At 38.6% G+C, this 18665-nt stretch overlaps 1 protein-coding gene across 16 annotated transcripts in view; it reads right to left on the bottom strand.

Annotated features, from left to right (window-relative positions):
- MPDZ (multiple PDZ domain crumbs cell polarity complex component) overlaps positions 1-18665 on the bottom strand; it is a 96595-nt gene that overhangs the window by 33699 nt on the left and 44231 nt on the right. For 13 of the 16 annotated variants that reach the window (XM_080638088.1, XM_080638076.1, XM_080638077.1 and 10 more), the window contains 5 exons: positions 15063-15221; positions 12193-12474; positions 11180-11303; positions 6743-6941; positions 3933-3974 (listed from right to left, as the gene is read on the bottom strand). In XM_080638088.1, the coding sequence (XP_080494214.1) occupies positions 3933-3974; positions 6743-6941; positions 11180-11303; positions 12193-12474; positions 15063-15221 (806 nt within the window). The remainder of the gene's footprint in view (positions 1-3932; positions 3975-6742; positions 6942-11179; positions 11304-12192; positions 12475-15062; positions 15222-18665) is intronic. The other 3 variants (XM_080638074.1, XM_080638084.1, XM_080638075.1) reach the window with 2 other exon arrangements.

An 18665-nucleotide genomic window follows, 5' to 3' on the forward strand; every position in this document is an offset into this window, starting at 1 on the left:
CAACTCCTTCCTCCACCCCTCCATGCATTCCCAGCCAGCCAGCTTGGGACAGTCAGACAGTCAAGTTTCACCAGCCAAATGACGTGCAAACTCCAGAAGCCCTAGTGTAACCTGACTTTGTTTGAATGCCAGGAACAGAAATGGCCCAATAGGCTGGGGAGGGGGAAACAAAGAGAAGGAGAAAGATTAAGCCACAAAGAATATTTCTTAAAATACTTCCCTCTATAGGCAAAAGGACACCATCATCTAAACTGGGCTACTTAGATAGCCATCCTTTAATGATGCTTTGTCTTCTTAAAAACCCTTAGCTGTTCAATAAGTGACTCAGCTATCAGATGTAAGTCTGCCAAGAAGTAAGGCTGATGGAAAGAACACCAAAAAAGTGCCTGTCTGCTCATCCGTCACTCGGTTAAAAGAAACACGAGCATATTTTCTCACAGAACAGACATGGCAAAAATAAAAATCTTGACCACTTCACAAGGATATCTAAGCTGCTGAGAAGAGACTTCCTTTAGCTCCGAGTCTAACTTTGAGGCTCTTCTGTCCATCACTACCTGACTGTCACCAATTCCCTCTCTCACTGGTTTTCTCCTGAATAAAGCAAGCAGAAGAAGGCAGAGCAGATAAACTTTTTTATGATTAATGCTGTCTGTCCAAAACACTACCAAAATTAACCTAAGGATCATCTTTATTTGTCTTCTTCATCTGTGCCCAAGCACGTTCCCTGTCTCCTCTCGTATCAACCACATATAGAAAACTGCAGAAGATGATCATTAAGGAAGTGCCTAGGGTGCTGAATAGGAGGAACTCTCCAGTTCTTTTAATGGAGATCTAAACCATTCATACTATCACCACTTTTTCTCTTCATGAAATCTCTCTCCCTCTTCTGCTTTGGCCTTCTTTCAGACACACAGGTGTTATGTGCTTGACATAAAGTGTTTTCATTTTTAAATGCTGGGGAGTTAACATACACTAGGGAACAAACACTCAGCAGGTCACTGACTCTAATCTGTGTTCCCTAAGGACTTCCCAGCACTGGGAAATATGCAAGATATGCAGCATTTATTCTGCAAAGCCCTAGCAGGGAAAAGGAAAGAAGAGGAAAAAGAGATTTTGAAAATAATCACTACTATTTCTCAACCATCTCCAACTCCACATGTGTTGAACTATAGCAAAGTGCTAGCAGTATGGTCACAAAACACCCAATGTAAGGTGCCCCTAATTGTGGCAGATGAGTTGGAACTAGATGTTCTTTATGGTGCTTTCCAACCCAAACCATTCTATGATTCTATGTTTTGGGCAAATGCTGCTGAAGAAGCACCACCCACTAAGCCCATAAGAATACCTTGCCTTTACAAAAGCTACAAGATATGCAAGCTGCATTTCAATAAAAGAAAATGTGTCATTCATCCAGTTACATTCATCATTTTATCCCAATCAAATTCATCAATTTTCACCCTATAAAAATAAGTAGGAAATAATGTATTTTCCCTTGAAAGCCAGCTGCAGTAAAGACACCAGAACTGCAAGCAAGATTTCTGCTGGCTACGAGGCTTGAACAATCTCTTTCATGCTAAACTGCAGCTGTAAACTATTGTTCAAAGCACGGGAAGGAGAATGGCAGCCTGCTAAAAATGAAATAGATATGCCCAGATTCAGCCTGGATGCAGACAGTGGAGTGTGATCACTGACAGTGGAGTGTCCAACATCTTTCAACTCCTGTCCAGTCTTTCTGTGCAAGGACCATGTAGCGAACAATTACATAGGGTGTCAAGCTTTAAAGGCAGTAGTAGTTTTTACCTCTTACTTCTATGCAACATCAACATTACAGATCAGGTAAGCAGGACACAAACCATACGCACTGTGATACCCTGTTGTTTTTCAGTATATGAATGAGTAACTGACAGTGTGCTGAGACATTCAAAAGGTATGGCTCAAAGGATGCTCTCAACCAACTTTATATACGCTTACAAACATATCCCAAAATCTCTGTTACGTAGCTAAGCTTCCCTTTCTGTGGACAGCACAGAAACAAGAAAAGAGGTTCACTCCGTCATCTTGAAAAATGCATTTGAAATTGAACAACTGAATTCAATAATTGATTTCCACAGATGGAGTCAAATTTAGATAGTATCACTGGGAGCTTTTACATTTTAGCTGTTTGGAAAATGACATTATTTTTATCCTAGTACTTAACTACAGTTCTAATTGCCTAATTTTAAGCACACAAAGGAACATTCAAAATGTTTTTAACTGTTCATTCTTACCTACAATAATGAACTTCAATAGTGTCTCAGCTACTTCATAAATCTAAACCAGAACACTTACTTGTGTTTTGAAAAAAACAGCATATAAAACTAAATTACATGGGTCAAATGTATGAAAAGGTATATTCTGTGTAGGAGTTCACCTTTGTTTCTTGCTCATGATTTCCAAAGTTCAGTTAACTGCAAAGGTTTCACTAACTGCTTTCATTAGCTAAGATGCATTACTGATGTGACTGTACTCCTCCCCTATCTCCTTTGCACGTTATTATTGAATTGAGAAAGTTATATAAAAAACCTAGTTCTGCTGTAAATTAGAGTTTTAGGAAATACGTGTATCCGAACACCATCTTTGGTCAGTGGCTATCTAACCTGCCCTGCCTTCTGTGACACACAGCAAGGTTGTAGTGTACTAAAAACCTTAAATTTGAATCTGCTAAGAGCTTTTTGCGGTTTAGTATTTCATGGGCAGACATGCCACAATTATAAAAACCATTTGCTGAATTGCTACTGTAGCTCACTTCTTGGAGGTCACAGTGAGGTCTGAAGACATTCAGCATCATCCTGAATATCCTGAACAACAATCCCAGTGTGTGACTGGGATTATGAGAAGCCCAGACAAAAAAAGTGTTGGACTCCTTTGGTCAACTCTGTTGACCCTTGTGCTGCAAGTGGAAATAAGAATCCACCCAGGCACATGAATAGCCCCTGAAAAATGGACTGATATTTGCGTTGATATGTTCACAGAGAAGAGAGTAATAGAAACATGTGCCAGAAAATAAGGATTAAGACACAGAAACCAGGAAACAAGTAAATGACTGCTCTACCATTGTGCTGCATTTCTTATCTGCAAGAGAAGTTAAAGTCAACAATTTCAAGAGAAAGAATATGCAGGGTTTAATCATTTCCTCTCTTTCACAGCTGTACGGTTTGAAGGAAAAAGTGTTCTGGATTCCTTTCTTGAAAGCTACAGCCACCCTCCTCCCCACAGAGATATGCACTAGCAGTGAAAGCAGTGACAATGGAAACACCAATGGTGTACATATTTTAAACACAAAACCGCATGCAGTACAAAGGAACATTTATCACATGCTTGACTGAACAGCCACACAAAACCTTGAAACACTAACAAACCAAATAACAAAGTATGAAGAATGCTCAGGACAAATTACTGTTGTTAACATTTAAGGTCTAATTTGAACCTTTTTATACATGAAAGAAGTAAAATGTAAGTGCCACAGAAAATATGACACTGAGATTAATCCAGATATCAGTACATCATCCTCATGGCAATTCTAGCTGTGAACCCTTTATACACGCACGCACACATATGTTCTGGGGTGGCTGACATAGATCAAATTTAAAAATATTAGCAATACTTTTTTTTAATACAGGTGTTTTCATTCCAGTCTTAAAAGTAGGCTCCAATCTTCAAAGTTAAAGCAATATACACATACATATATACCCACATACACTCATACCTTTTTAAAAGTAATGTATATAAACATTAACATGTGCAGCCACATGTACACACACAAAGAGAGAGAATATGTACCTATATCTGGATATATACCTGATGTTACTATGGATGTCATAAAAGCATGGAATGATTTTACAGACAAATTGCAACATAGAGCCATAATGAGTGTCTGAATCGCCAATACTCACACATAACAGAGGGCCTGATCATCAGCAGGTGCTGGAGAAGATCTAGAATGTGAAGCATATGAGGCAGTATCTTTTTACAATGGTGTTAACAGATGTCAATGTCTCATGCTGAATGTGAGAGGCATATTTACGTAGTTAAAAGTGTGAGCTGCTTTTTTCTGTTTTCTTTCTCCTTTTTGTTTTCTTTTTTTCCCCGTTCACCTCCGCTTCATCTACACCTCCCCCAGAAAGCATCTGCTCTTTATTATTTTCTATAGCAGTGATTATTAACAAGCATGGAAAACGGAATTGCAATCTATCTTTTATTTCTTGATCAGGAATTCATCCTCACGTTCTTGGCAGGTGAATTCTGATTCAGCTCTGTAATTATCTGACAGATGTTACAAGCAGCTGCTGCTGAGCACAAAACACTGGCTATTATTACAGAATTATAAGAGCTCCTGGCAAGGTGGAGTGAGAAGTGAAACAGAATGCATTCTGTATGGCCACACATCTGGTTTTCTACACACAAAGGGGAAAAAAAAATAAATACCTTAGTCTGAAACTCATATTTCAGGTTCTTGAACTATTCAAAATCAAGTTTCCTTCAATAAAATAAAACAAAGCCTTTATGTGGCAAGTAAGAACAGGTTTATATTTTCTCAGCAAATAATATATGCCACTGAAATAAAGCTTTGAAATGAAAATATTTCTACTTAATCACTTTTTGAAAGGCACTTTGCTACCCAAAAAAAGCTCAGTCTCAATGTGCCAACTTTGCAGCGTGTATGGATAAAGAGGAATGATATGTAGACAGACACATCTGAGTCTTGTGCACCCTTGTTTCCCACGGAAGACACCAAAGAGATGCAACTTGCTCATCAGAAATGCTGGCCCTTAAATAGCAAATCCTGCACCGTGGTGCACCACACTAGCTCTGAAAAGACATCTACATAGCTGGGTATCTCCCCCTGAAAACATGAACATCTGTCATAAGACAATGTTTCACATCTCCATTTTCAGACTTGGGACATTGTCCACATGTTTTCATTATAGCATTTTTCATGAGATCCTGTACTGCTCTCCTGAAAGTACAAATTACAGAAAAGTTTAATTATCCTGAATAGGTCTGTATCAAAACTATGTAGGCCCAAAAATATTGTCCTTATTCTTGCTATAGACTCCTTTAGGAGCTACCAAAGGTTTTGGCCTCTCAGTTCTTTAAAGCGCAGAAGCCAGCTTCACTTTAAATCCTTATCATGGGAATGCACCAAAGAACATAAATATAAAATGAAAGACAAAATATCTTAGTAAGAACATGAATAGCAACTGCCCCTCTTTTGCAAGGTCTTTCAGAAAGGGGATGAACTTTTCTCTGCAAAATCTGAATATTCACGTCTAAGACGAGATTCTGGTATTTCTGACATATCAGTAAAAAACTACAAAACTTGAAGCCACACAGTGTAAAGTGCAGCAGCTCTAAAAGGATAAGCACAACTAATGAGCACATCTGTGTTTGGTTACGTAACTGTGGCACTAATAAAAGACTCCTCACAGGAGGATGGTGCTGTAACATCTAAGCAAACACATACACGCATGCATGCATACCAACTGCTGTGGTAGTCAGAAGTATAATAGAGTTTGAAAGCCTATAATAAAAATTAATGTCATATTTTATCAGCAACTCATACTGATTACAGAATTGACAATAATGTAATTCATTATACGAGCATATCCAATTATTCACACAAACTTGCATTACACCATAATCCTAAATCTGTGACAATTATGGCACAATTTAACTTACTATGCACAAAGAAGATACTTCACCTATCTGCTCCCAAAATGCCGTGTCTCTTCAAAGCTAGAATACTTCTGTGGAAGAGCCAAACACCCTGCAGTTAATTTCGAACTGGCAGAAACCACACAGTTACCTGTAATGGCACCGGGACTGAACTGACCCAATCCATGTTACGAGCGGTTTGAGAAAAACACCTCTTAGATTCCTGGAGCTGCATTGGTGTGTCTAGAGCACTGTCTACAAGCTAAGGAACAGCCTTATTTCTAGATGGTGTAAGTGGGTAAAGCTAACTCCATAACCATGACAGCTAGAAAGAATTGTACTTTAAGGGAAAGTTAAAGTGATGTAAAATGAGTGAACATGAGAAGAAGAAACCTTCTCATCAAGCAAGCATATTTTTCAGAACTTGTATTAATTACTGCAAGTTTAAAGTAGTACTCCCAAGAGCAGATATTTATGCACTAGTGCAACAGCTCCTTTGTATGTACTAATAAAAACTTGTGACTTCACAAAATAGACTATTTCTGCTGCTTGTCACAGATGTACTGAAAACATTTTAAATTTTACTTTTCTGCATTAACATCACGTGTCATACTTTCTGTCTGGCAGTCAAAGCCAAAATTCACTAGAAAGTTCTCCATGAAATTAAATCACATGTGCAATGGCCAGGACAGCTCACCTTTGAGAAACACAAACACCTTGAGGAAACCCCCACTTTCTTTAGAAAAGTCATACTATGACAGCAAAACTCTAATACCATTTCTTCAACATCACAAGGCAGGGCAGTAATGATGATGTTTATACTAGTGACAGTAATAATGTTAGTTAGAACATCCGAAGCCTCTCATACAAGTGATTTTATCTTTCAACCCCATAATCTGAAGGTGAATTATCCATCTGAAGCTGTAACTTAAAGGGAAATTCAAGTTGTAAAACTAAACAAAAAATTTTCTTTAGAATACTTCCATGAATAACCACATTTTGATTATTAGTCTCTTCCTACCACAATTCATCATCTAGCTTTACCTACTTTATATCTGGTCCAATGAGTGAATGCCTCCTTAGCATAGCCCGGGCTTGTGCGTTGGTTAAGTCAGTGGTTGACTCTTCATTAATGGACAGGATGCAGTCCCCTACACCAATCCGTCCATCACGACTTATTGAGCCTCCATGGATGACACTGCGGACTATCATTCCTGAGCCATTTTTATTGGAACTTACTGTCATCCCTACAGTGAAAAACACATCAAACAGTTAGTAATGCCTTTGAGAGCTAGCTCTGAAAAAGAAATGCAACCTTCAGCAGGGAAGACAAAAGCCAGCAAGCCCACCCGCCAATGTCAGCAAGCCTATAAACATTGCTCTTATTCTCTCTTGCAATCTCCTCTTTCCAATCAGCAGTTACCAATCACAATCTCAGCATCACCACTTTACCTTGTGTCATTTCACCAGGCTCACATAAAAAAGCAGAAAATAAAAATAGGTAATTAAATTGTTTCTAAACCAGTCAAATTTACACTTTTCTGGATGGTTTACTGAGTTTATACACCACATGTCAATTCATTTTATGATGGTTCTCTTTGGAAAGGTGGTAAAATGATTAAACAGTTTATCAGGACCATAGGGACAACACAACCACATACTTATTTTCAACAAAAAGCTGGAATAAGAGGCCACTGACCCAGTGGCTGTCTTCCTGCCCCCTTAGGTGGGCCATTGCTTAGGCCTAGAAGAGTGTCCTGACATCTGTGACAGCCTGTGCATTACTGATGGATACAGTCCACTACCTAATATACACCATGTTTCCACCTGTGGCACAGCAAGACATTACTTCTCAAAGTTTATATGCAACATTTAACTCCACCTTCTTTTCACTAATAGGATATGAGACAGAGATGCTCTTCTCCCTCCTTCCCAATGGGAAGCCAAAGGGGACTTCACATGGTTTTGTGACTGTTGTTAGACTCATGAGTTCTCACTATTATTTTCAGGACAGTTGGTGCTCATGAAATCAACCCTGATGACAGTTCCAGGAAAAGTTCTTAGCTCTTTCCTAATGGAAAAGTGGCTGAAAGGCCATCACTCTGGAAGTCTAGCCAGTGGACCCAGGTTCCACTATCTCAATACTGCCAAACTCATTTTTATTCTTTTTTGCTAAAGCTTTCCTCTACTAACAAGATGAAGCCACTGAAGTAAGAGCGCCTTATAGAGAATATCCTCTGGAGAAGGGGCAGTGGCTATTCTGCTATGTGTTCTCTTGTTTTGCATGTAAACATCAGGCTAGCAAGCACTGGGAGTGCAGCTGTGTGTCTGCACCTTATTGTTCAGACAGTGAATCTGTACCTTATTGTCCAGACTGCGAGTGGAAGATGAAAGCTACCCAGAGCAAAAGTACTGACTATGAAAGAATTCTAACCATTTATATACAAACACAGCTACAGAAGACAGAGACTGAACACTTTACTCTGTGACCTTAGACCCTGGGAGACAGACTGGCTGAACAGAATTTAGAAGGCAGCTATAAACCCCAAGCTATTCAGACTCAGCCAATTAGATTAAACATCTGCATATATACATCTGTCTCAGAGAAAAAAAATAAAATTAACCATTTAAAAAACAACACTAATCTGGATAATCATTTGTGCTTTTTAGGACTCTTTCCAGGAAATAAACATCTCCTAACAGTGTTGGCTCCTCACACCCACTTGTAGCTGAGATCAGCATAGCTGTCTAAAGTACTAAAAGGTGGCCCTAACCAGCAAGGAACGGCCCAGTAAGCTTCCTAGACACAGAAATACATCTGCGTCTCTATTTTGGTATGTGGAAGTTCACGTTTCTTTTTTGGAAAAACTGCAAAACCCATCTTCATGATGGTACTTTATATTAAAAAATATAAAATTAAATAAATGAAATAAAAAAATATATAAAATGAAAGAATATGGTGTTACCATTGACTGGAGATTTATACTTATGATTTGCCAGAAAATTATGTCAGCTGTGGTCAGGTATAATTTAAACATGGGTCACACAATGCAGTGACATTGCTTTGCTGTCAGAAAAAGTAGAGGTAAACTGCCTGTCACCTACCTCTCAAATTAGTAATGTTACAATGTTGAGCACATCACCAATGGCATTTACGAGAGCCATCCTGCGGCGGATGCCCCAGCATTTACACTCACATACGCCTTCCAAAAACCATTTCTTGACAGATCTGCTCACACAGGTTATGCAGTCATAGGTGAATATAAACAAAACTCTGCAACAAGAGTGGTCTCCACCAGAACACAGGCAGTGTGCACAGAAAAGCAAATTGCCAAGGAAACAGCTGAAATGTGGTCTGAAGTTGTGAACCTAAATTTGCTGCTTGGTTAAGCCAGTAACAAACAACAATATTACTGTGGCCAGTGTAACAGCACTTTAGAAAAACATCACCCCCAGTTTCTATGCTGACAATCTCATTACAACACATCTGCAAGGCTGATGTCACACTTTGGACAGCTACAGTTTCAGGTTAAAAATGCAAATGCCACTGTCAAGTTGCCAAATGCATCACACAGGACAATGACATTTCAGCTTTTCTGGCATGCGGGTCCTCCATCCTCTTACCTTTTAAAAATCACAACCAAAACGTTAGAGCTCCAGCTATGCCTGCTCTTGAAGAGCTATTGCAAGCTGTAGATGACACTGTTTAAAGGGAAAAAAGAAGTGCCAGCTCTCAACTGAAATAATTGATGCAGCTGCAGCTCTCAACATCATTCACAGCTCTTGATTTAGCTCCTTTTGTAAAAATGAAAGTTAAAAGCAGTGCAGCCATGTGTATAAATTGGTCGCGGTGCCCAGGCAGATTCCCAGGCCAGAGCACACAGAGACTGGAAGAAAAAGACCACAGTCAAAAGCCAGGAGAAAACATTATTCACATTCATACTACATATACATTAGAGGCCAGTCTTACTTTTCATGCGCGTAATGTCTGCCAGTGTGCACCCTGCCCCAAGTTTGGTTTTTTATGCTGTATTACACTTGACAAGAAATTTGCTTTCTATGTTCACTGCACTTAAAATACTCCTAGACATGCATATAGACTGCTTTATGGAGTTAAGAAGTTACTGCAAACAAACCTGTTTTTAACAAAATCCAAATGCCTGGAACTAGTCTGTGATCTGCACTTTACACAGCCTAGCAATGAAGCCACTAAAGACAGTAGTTACTCAAACATCTCATACTAACAAAAGCCAAAACTTATACCCACCTCAGCCTTGCCTACAGCTTTATATTCTGGGGAGGCTGATTTCATACCAGATCAGTTTCTGATCCAGTTTGGAGGCTGGCTGTATCATGGAGAAGGTGATATGGGGCAAAATGAGCACCCAGCCATCAGAAGGAATTTTATACCAGACAGAAGCAGCCACTGAATGCATCACAGCCACTGGTGCATCACAGCACCCCCATCCACCTCTGCGTAGCAAGGGAGTCCTGACTGGCGTCTGTTTATGAACACCCTATTCTGTAGACAACCCATTTTAAAGCATTTGCTAAGTCACTGCAAACAGCCAGCACCCTCACAAGCTTCTGCCCTACCAACACCAGAGTCTTCAAGGACATGCAGCTGGCCAGAAGAAACAGCACCAGAATCTAAATCAAAGTAAATGAATACTCCAGTCATGAACAGGAGGTGAGCGCCACCGCTTCTCATCACAAAGCCTCCCTCCTGCTGGCTCTAGAAACTGTCCTGGGAGGATGAAATCCCCATGCTCCCCCTCACACTGCCTGGGGCCGCACCACAGTTCACAAGAGGACTCTGAAAAACATTTCCATCTGCTGTGCCTATTCACTCCAAAATGTGTCTCTACTCAGTATGCTTCGGAAGTTGCAGATACTCAAAGCTCTGAATTTCTCTACAAAATTATAGCTGAGCCAAATCCACAACCTATTAATTGTATCAATGATCTGAATTTCAGAAATACTGAGGCACTTAAAACATATGTATAAATCCGTAGCAAGGAAGCTAACAGCTTGCTAGACCCTCAGAAAGCAAGATCATTTTGTGTCTACATACTTTTGAAACTCTACTCTGTAGCTCTTAAACCAAAGTGTTCTTCTACAACATTCCTTGGCTGTATCTTGTTCTTCCCCCACATCCCATAAAGGTATAGACATTAAAAAAAAATGTACTAAAATTATTATGTTAACATTTAAGAATTACTAAGCTCCATTACAGAGAAAAAAATAATAAAATCTCAGTCACACTGGAGACTTTACTTCTGTGTTCACAGCAACAGAAAATGGATCCACTGCCACCACAGCCGAGCAGGGTAAGAGCAGCAAAGAACGAATATCCTGTTATGCATTCCATACTAAAGGGAAAATCTTTAATAATAAAATAATCTTTAATAATAAAACAGAAAACATATGAGAAAAACAGAAAGCCATGTTCCTGAAAAGGTTACAAAAATGTTAGCTACCTTACCTAAACTTGAATTGCCTTTTGCAATAGTGATAGTCTTCTCGTACACATTTTTGACTGAATGTGGGATTGTGGAAATTCCCCCCAAAGCTACAGGGCATCTCTTTTCCATCAAAAGCACTTGATCCTAACACAGGGGAAAATAACATGAGATCAGAATACTGAGATAAAAAATACAATTGGACATATTGAACTCAACTAATCATATCTTCTACAAAAGCTAGGTGCATAACTAATATAAATTCCTCATACAGACACTGGAAAAGTCAGTCCATCAAAGACCAAACTGACATACATATTTCCTGTTTTCATGCAGGTTATACAGTGCATCTACCGCAAGGTATGTCTTTAATTTAAGGACTTCAGTAACACTCTTGAAATTAGTGGGCTGAATTCAAGCGCTCACAGACTTGTTTCCCACAAATGTCTGACAATCTAGCAGTGCTAAAATAACAACTGCTGCAAGAAACTGCAGCTCTTTAAAGAATTTCTTAGTAAATCACTGAACAGAAGAAAAAGAAACATGTCACAGTGACTGTCATATAAAGGAATATTATGTTTGCACACCGTGGTGTCAGAGGCCAGCTTGTGAGCTGAACCACACAGGCCTGCACAAACACCAGGATACAAGTTGTCACACCACTCCCCCTTGGCTTCCTAAGCCTGGTTTTCAGCCATGCACCTCCTCCTTGCACCCATGCTTCTGCAGTGGCTAACACAGAATATGCTCAAAGGGCTCACTGTTGTCCAAGAGAGTTTACTGCTGTAAGGTATGCGCAGACTTTTATATACCTCTGCACTGTCACTCTGAGAGATTACTGTCTCGACATCAGGAATTATCTCCTGTTTTGGAAAGTTACAAATCTGATGTGAGCTATGACATCTAATCTACATTCATAATGAAAGAACCATACATGGTTGTTGGCCAGTGTCAATTCCTCAAGGAGATACTATGGTGTAATATGGCCTTTACATAAATTTTTTTAACGACTATTAAAAAAAAGAAAAATCTTTACTTTTCCAGTGGGATCAAGCTGCATGGTAGTAGCAAGGCCTGTACTTCGTGCAGTTTCTGATGTTTTCTGAGATCCAGTCCATGTTGCTGTGTTTTCACTCTCATTTTGGCTGGTATCCGAAACATCCAGAGGCAGAAGATCCTTTTTAGTAAAACCAGTGGCAGTTTCCAGGCTATTTCCTGCTACAGATTTTTGCTCTTTCTGATTCAGATCCATGTTGTACAGATTCTTGTCAGACAGTTGGAAATCAGCTGCAGCATTTGAACATTCCTCTCCAACAGACTATTAAACACAGGGGGCAATGAAAAATCAACATTAATCTGTAGTATAATTATAAACTAAGTTTCATGCTAAAATCTTAAACAGAAAATAATCACACAGAATTTAAACATATCTGTTGTAACATGAAGCATTTTACTATAACATTTACCTGCTTCCTCAGCCAATTTCTTGTTTTAAAATACCAAAAGTCAATGAAAATAAGTTACTGCAAAGGCCAAATTCTTATTTGATACTCATCAATAGCTCTCCACTAACAAAAAGCTGCATTACTAGGATTAAGTTCACTACACAAAATTTGTTTAGACTTTCAAGATTTCAAGGTCCTGCATTTCAAATATTTTAAGAGATTTCAATAACCACAACCTCCTGGAAAAAAATAAAAAGCTGCAGATATTCTCTAGCTGAGCTTTCAAAATAAGTAATTTTAAAAACATTTAGGCCAATAGATATTAGTAGGATATATTACAGACTTAGACATTGTATCAATGCTACGGATTTTTGTATCTATATTAGGGATTCTTTTCTGAAATGTAGTAAACGTAATCACAAGAATGTTTATCTGTCTTGGCTGTTATCCACTGGTCCTATTAATTCTTTTATCACCTTTCCAAAAAGTGAAAAAACATGTTTCCCAGGATTTTGGGATATTTTGCAACATTTTCTAGCAAGGGCATTAGAATTAATTTTTCTCATCTTTCATAAAGTGTATACATGCTTGTTCTGTTCCCAGACAATCATGAGAAAAGGTTTACCTGCAAGTAAGTGGTTTAAGTAACATCTGAGAAGATAATTGAGCAAAGCCTAAATACAACTAATCCGCATGATACAATCAATGACATAATTTCCTATCTTTTTGAAAACAAAATATCAGAACTGTATTTACATTATTCTGTAAGGTTTCGAAGACAGCTGGGACATATACTTTTAAGTCTGGTGTGTATCCATTTCCACAACAATGAAAATAAGAACAAGATAATTCCCAATATTTATTCCACATGCCACACATACATATTAAAGTTGCAGCATATGCCCATATTAATTATTGTTTCTCTTAAAGAAAAGGCAATGCTGTAATTTTTTAAGACAAACATGACTTCAGGAATTTGTAACTGTAGCAACATGTGGCCTCATTAAAGAATTTGCATAACTTAGACTTCGAGTTTTTTCATCACTTATTTCAAAAGTGACACCAAAGGCATTCAGAACCTGTCAACTGCCCTGAGGTCAGAAATAGCTGAAATACCCCTGCCTTCCTCATAGCATTGAACAGCATTTTTTTCATATTTACAGTATTCCATTTGCTTCAGAAGTCTTCTTTAGTGAACAGATTTTCTTGCCACATTTACTTTTTGAAGTAATTCATAACCACAGAGTATAAAATGTTACTCAATGAGAATGTAATACTTCATACTGGTGAACAGAGAGGAACACTGAAAAGTCAGGAGCATAATCCTTAAAAACCCATGAGAACTGAAGCCATTTTTAAGTCAATGCTGAAAATAACTTAAGACTTTCTAAAGCCTCAGCATGACATATAATGTAAATCCAGCCCCTATCTCATAAAATGCTTCTCAGCACGCAAAATGCATAATCCGTTTAAGTAACAATTACAGAGCTAAACAAAGCAATCTGTCCCACTGGCACAGCAGAGATGTGCTCTTCTGTGGATTAGGAGAAACCATTAGAAGATGAATTTAGCTTTCCAACCAGTGCTTTAGAAGGACTGAACATATTCCAGAACGATAAAGTGAGCTACTGAAGTTCAAGTGTGGCAGAAGAAGCAGCAGCTATTGTATTCCAAGACTACAGACTGCAAAAACTGGAAGAAGCCCCTACAATGCTTTCAAAGATGACTGCTAGGAGAAACTACTTGGAAACCTCTGGACCAAAATAAAACAAATCTATATATTGTCAAGATTGTAAAGAAAAAAGAGCATGGAAAGCCATTAAGAATCATTAAACACCAACTCTGATACAAACAAGTTATTATGTGTATGTGACTAGAAGAAATAAGATGCTGATCTCAATACTCTTAAAGAACTTACCTTCCTTTACTGCCTTTAAATAAATATTAACAATCAGTGATTTGAAATATATGGAATGATTTTTAATTACAGTAACTGTATGAACATTTCATTCCAGAACACAGTAAATGAATTAGCAAACATATCAACTATGAAGCATAAAAGCAAAGCTCAGGATGAAAACTTTCTCTTGCTCTTTATACCTAAAATACTGTAGAATGATGCAGCTATTTTGTGTTACCACTGTTTGCTGTGCTCTGAGGTAATAACAATTAAGTTTTTGTAGCAGACTACTCACCACAGCTTTAACACTACAATCATCTCACCACACTTTATCTGGCTATAGAAAATAAAAATACAAGCTTTCAACCTTCTGGCTGCCTCCTTCTTCAACACAGGGATCTGTCTGTCTAAAAGACACCAGCCATACCGTAAAGAAAACTACTTTAATGTGGTAACAAATAGTGCAGTTTGAAACAGGATGACATAAAACATATCTAATAATACAGGCTTTTCATACTTATAATCAAAGTTTTTTATCAAAAAAACCATCCTCCTTTTTACCTTGGGAGTTGACAATGGAAGACAGAAGGTGTAGTTCAGCTCACCGCTACAGGCACTGCCATGAAGAGCTATCATTGAAGCCTGGAACACGTCACTCTCTAGAGAATACTGCGATTCAAAGGTGGACTCATCCGCTAGATCTGCCTCGCTGGAGTCCACCTAACAATACAAGCAATTCAATCAGCCAGGCTGTTACCTTCACACCGCATAAGCCCCGGACACATGCACCTCAGCTACTACACACTGACTGACACTTTTCTTGTATTTCTTTTTCCCCCTCCACATTTTACATTGAAGTTATACTTGCACAGCACAGTAGGAAAGATTTCTGCTTCCCATTAAAATTCATGTTACTACATCTTCAGAGGTTGCAAAGAATATCTGAAGTAAAGCGAGTCTCAACTGGAATGAGTTGCAGGGCTAAGGCAGGCTCATGACTGTTAATAGAAGTATGAGGTGTTGGGAGAATTCTGCTGTGCTCTCTGACATCAACATTTTTATTTATTTAGGGCTTTTTTTTCTTTCTTTCTAATTTGATTTTACAAGAATTAGCACTGAAAAAATTATGAGCTTCACTTAGAGCCACCTGTCAGGAATGTCGTCTCCACCTAACTTCACAGGTTCAGTTGCTTTTAAAAGGGTACAAAAAATAATCTTCTGGAAACTGCGATGCTTTCCAATACATTTATGAGAAAAAAAAAAAAGACATTATTTTTATGATTTCCAAAACCTTTTAAATTTGACAACAAGATTAATATGGATACTTCTCCTGTCTTACAAGACAAATACAATTTTAAAAAGACGTGGACATGAGCAGTACTTTTTTTGTGCCTCTGTGGTGAATCATACTATGAATTCTGTATGTCAGATTCACAACACAGTCACAGTCTGCACATTCACAATCTGCAGTGATTGAACTTACTGATTCCTTTCTGGAGTACAAATGATCCATTTTTTAATTGTCTCAACCCTGAAACCTTAACATCTAATTAAAACTGCTCCTTTGGTGTAACTTACTCTCAGCCCATCTTCTGGAAAATGCAGACTAGTGTTTCCGAAGGTATGCTCTAAAAAAGGGATTGTGAAAAACTGGGACAGATTTGTAGAATCTGAGGGTAGATTTATTTATGAAAAACAGTATTTCATGAGTGCACTCTGCAAACATCTTCAAATCGGGGACTGCGCATTCATTTTCATATTTTGCACATTTAATTAGTTGACAGAGTTGAAAATCTAACTATTATCTGCCATATATTTTCATTGTTCTTTCACAATTTCAATTTTTTTGTATGGCTCATAGAAATAAAATTTCTAAATACTTAACTTTTGATCTGATCTTTTCAACACATCTTTAATAAAAGGATATTTACAATGTGTAACCTAGCTTAATGATACTTCTTCTCAATGAACAGAAGAAGGCAAACACTACTATCTAACCACTGTACCAAGGTAACAAACTGCAGAAGAAACAGGCTGTCTTGTTTAAAAACAAGCTACTAAAAACAGCTTTTCATTTCACAAATGTGAAAAAATAGCAAACATACTGGAAGCTGCAACTCAGAGATTTTTGCCTTATAAGGATCCATTTCAGAATTTTGTTAGGTTTTGGGGTTGGGTTTTTCTTCTGCTTAGTTAAGTTCTGGTGTTCAGTAGAAACTGCTTCCTGCCCATGTTCCTGAAAAATGAGGGCCAAATAACTTCAATATCAAACTCAGATTGGTAGAAATAACCATGAGAAGACATTCTCCGAATACTTATTCTCAGAATATTTTTTTTACATTCTGGTTTGGGGTTTGGTTGGTTGGTTAGGGTTTTGGTTTTTTGTATAGTTGAGTTTCCTTTGCCTTTTTTATCTGAGTTCTTATTGGTAACTTCTGGGCTATATAAGGCACTGAATGCTCACGTAAGCTGAATTGTTAGTACAAGTGAACACCTTCTGACCTTGCCAATCTCATAATCACTGATTGATGCTGAAGCCTAAACACCATTAGGAGGAAGCACTGGCAGCATTTGAAGATACACAGCATTCCTTGTAAGGCTGGCTTACATGCAAAAAAAGAATTCCAAAAACTTTTCAAGGTAGAGAAGTGATGCATCATGCTATATAGGCAAAAAGATTTATTTATTAAATAAGCACATGAACATTTCCCTACACAAGGTGAGATTTTCAAAAGGATACTGACTGCATGCAAGGAAAAGTGGGTAGCCATGCACTTTTGAATATCTCAGCAAAATAATTACTTCTTTTCCAGCAACTAGCATATCATAGGCCAGATTCACAGCTCATGCAAACAGCAAAAATCTCCAGATGCCAGTTTCTAGCACTTCAGGTTCCATCCCAGCTACAGTGGATGAGTAATGTGGTGACAGTAAACACTAAAAATAAGCACGAGCAGTGACAAAGCAACCCCTTTCATCACAAAATGCAAAGACTTAAGAAATCTTCGGTAAGTTGGGCCACTAACCAGAGCCAGCTCAGCATGGAAGAGGGCTGCATCAGCTGGCCCCTCCTCCTCAAGTGACTGGGCAGCGTAGAAAAAGCAATCTTCCTTAGCAGAGACATAGCCCTCCTCTGGTGAAAGCTGCAGAAAGAACGAAGCTCTGAGTTGGATGAGTGGCCAGGACACAAGACGTGCACAATGCGTTTTGTGTTGAGGTTCAGTGAGGCAAATGAATTTCAAATGGAGCAAAGAGTTCATATGAATTAGTCACAGCATTAGGTAGGTAAAGCAACATCTTTTTTTCCAATTTATCTGAACTGATTCAGCTTCACATCTTATTTTACACCCCCACATAAAGAAAAAGGACTATCCAGCTCTACCACAGAGCTCACAGCTTAGTCAAAACTCATTTTCAGTTTCTGCTCTTACTAAATATATATCAAAACTGCCACCAGGGAAAAAGCCTAATAGCAGAGGCCTTTACAACCTTGCTAGCTGCTAAGTAATCTTATCAGAAGGCAAGGAGACTGAATCACAGAATCATTTGGGTTGGAAGGGACCATTTCAAAGGTCGTCTAGTCCAACCTCCTGCAGTGAGCAGGGACATCTTCAACTAGATCAGGTTGCCCAGAACAACATCCAGCCTGAATGTCCCCTCTTTTAGTTTAAAACCATCACCCCTTGTCCTGTCACAACAAGCCCTGCTAGAAGTCTCTCCCATCTTAAAAGGCCCCTTTTAAATACTGATAGGCCACAATCAAGTCTCCCCTGAGTGTTCTCCAGGCTGAACAACCCTAACTCTCTCAGCCTTTCCTCATAGGAGAGGTGCTCTGGCCCCTGATCATTTTTGTGCCTCTTCTCTGGACCTTCTCCAACAGGTCCACACCTTTCCTGTACTGAGGACTCCAGAGCTGGACACAGTTCTGCAGATGGGGTCTCACCAGAGCAGAGTAGAGGGGCAGAATCACCTCCCTTGAGCTGCTGGTCTCTGAATCCACCATCTGTATTTTAAGATTGTATCTGCTAGGTAGGACAGACTCAAAAGGACAAAACTCAGTCCTGACTGTATACCAGTAGTTTTTCAACATAAATTGATGTTCAGTGCCTTTATCCAGTACTACAAAGAAGCCAGTGATTATTCAATCAAAGAAGCCAGTGATTA

This window comes from Psittacula echo (assembly GCF_963264785.1).
Source record: "Psittacula echo genome assembly, chromosome: Z".
NCBI lineage: Eukaryota > Metazoa > Chordata > Aves > Psittaciformes > Psittacidae > Psittacula > Psittacula echo.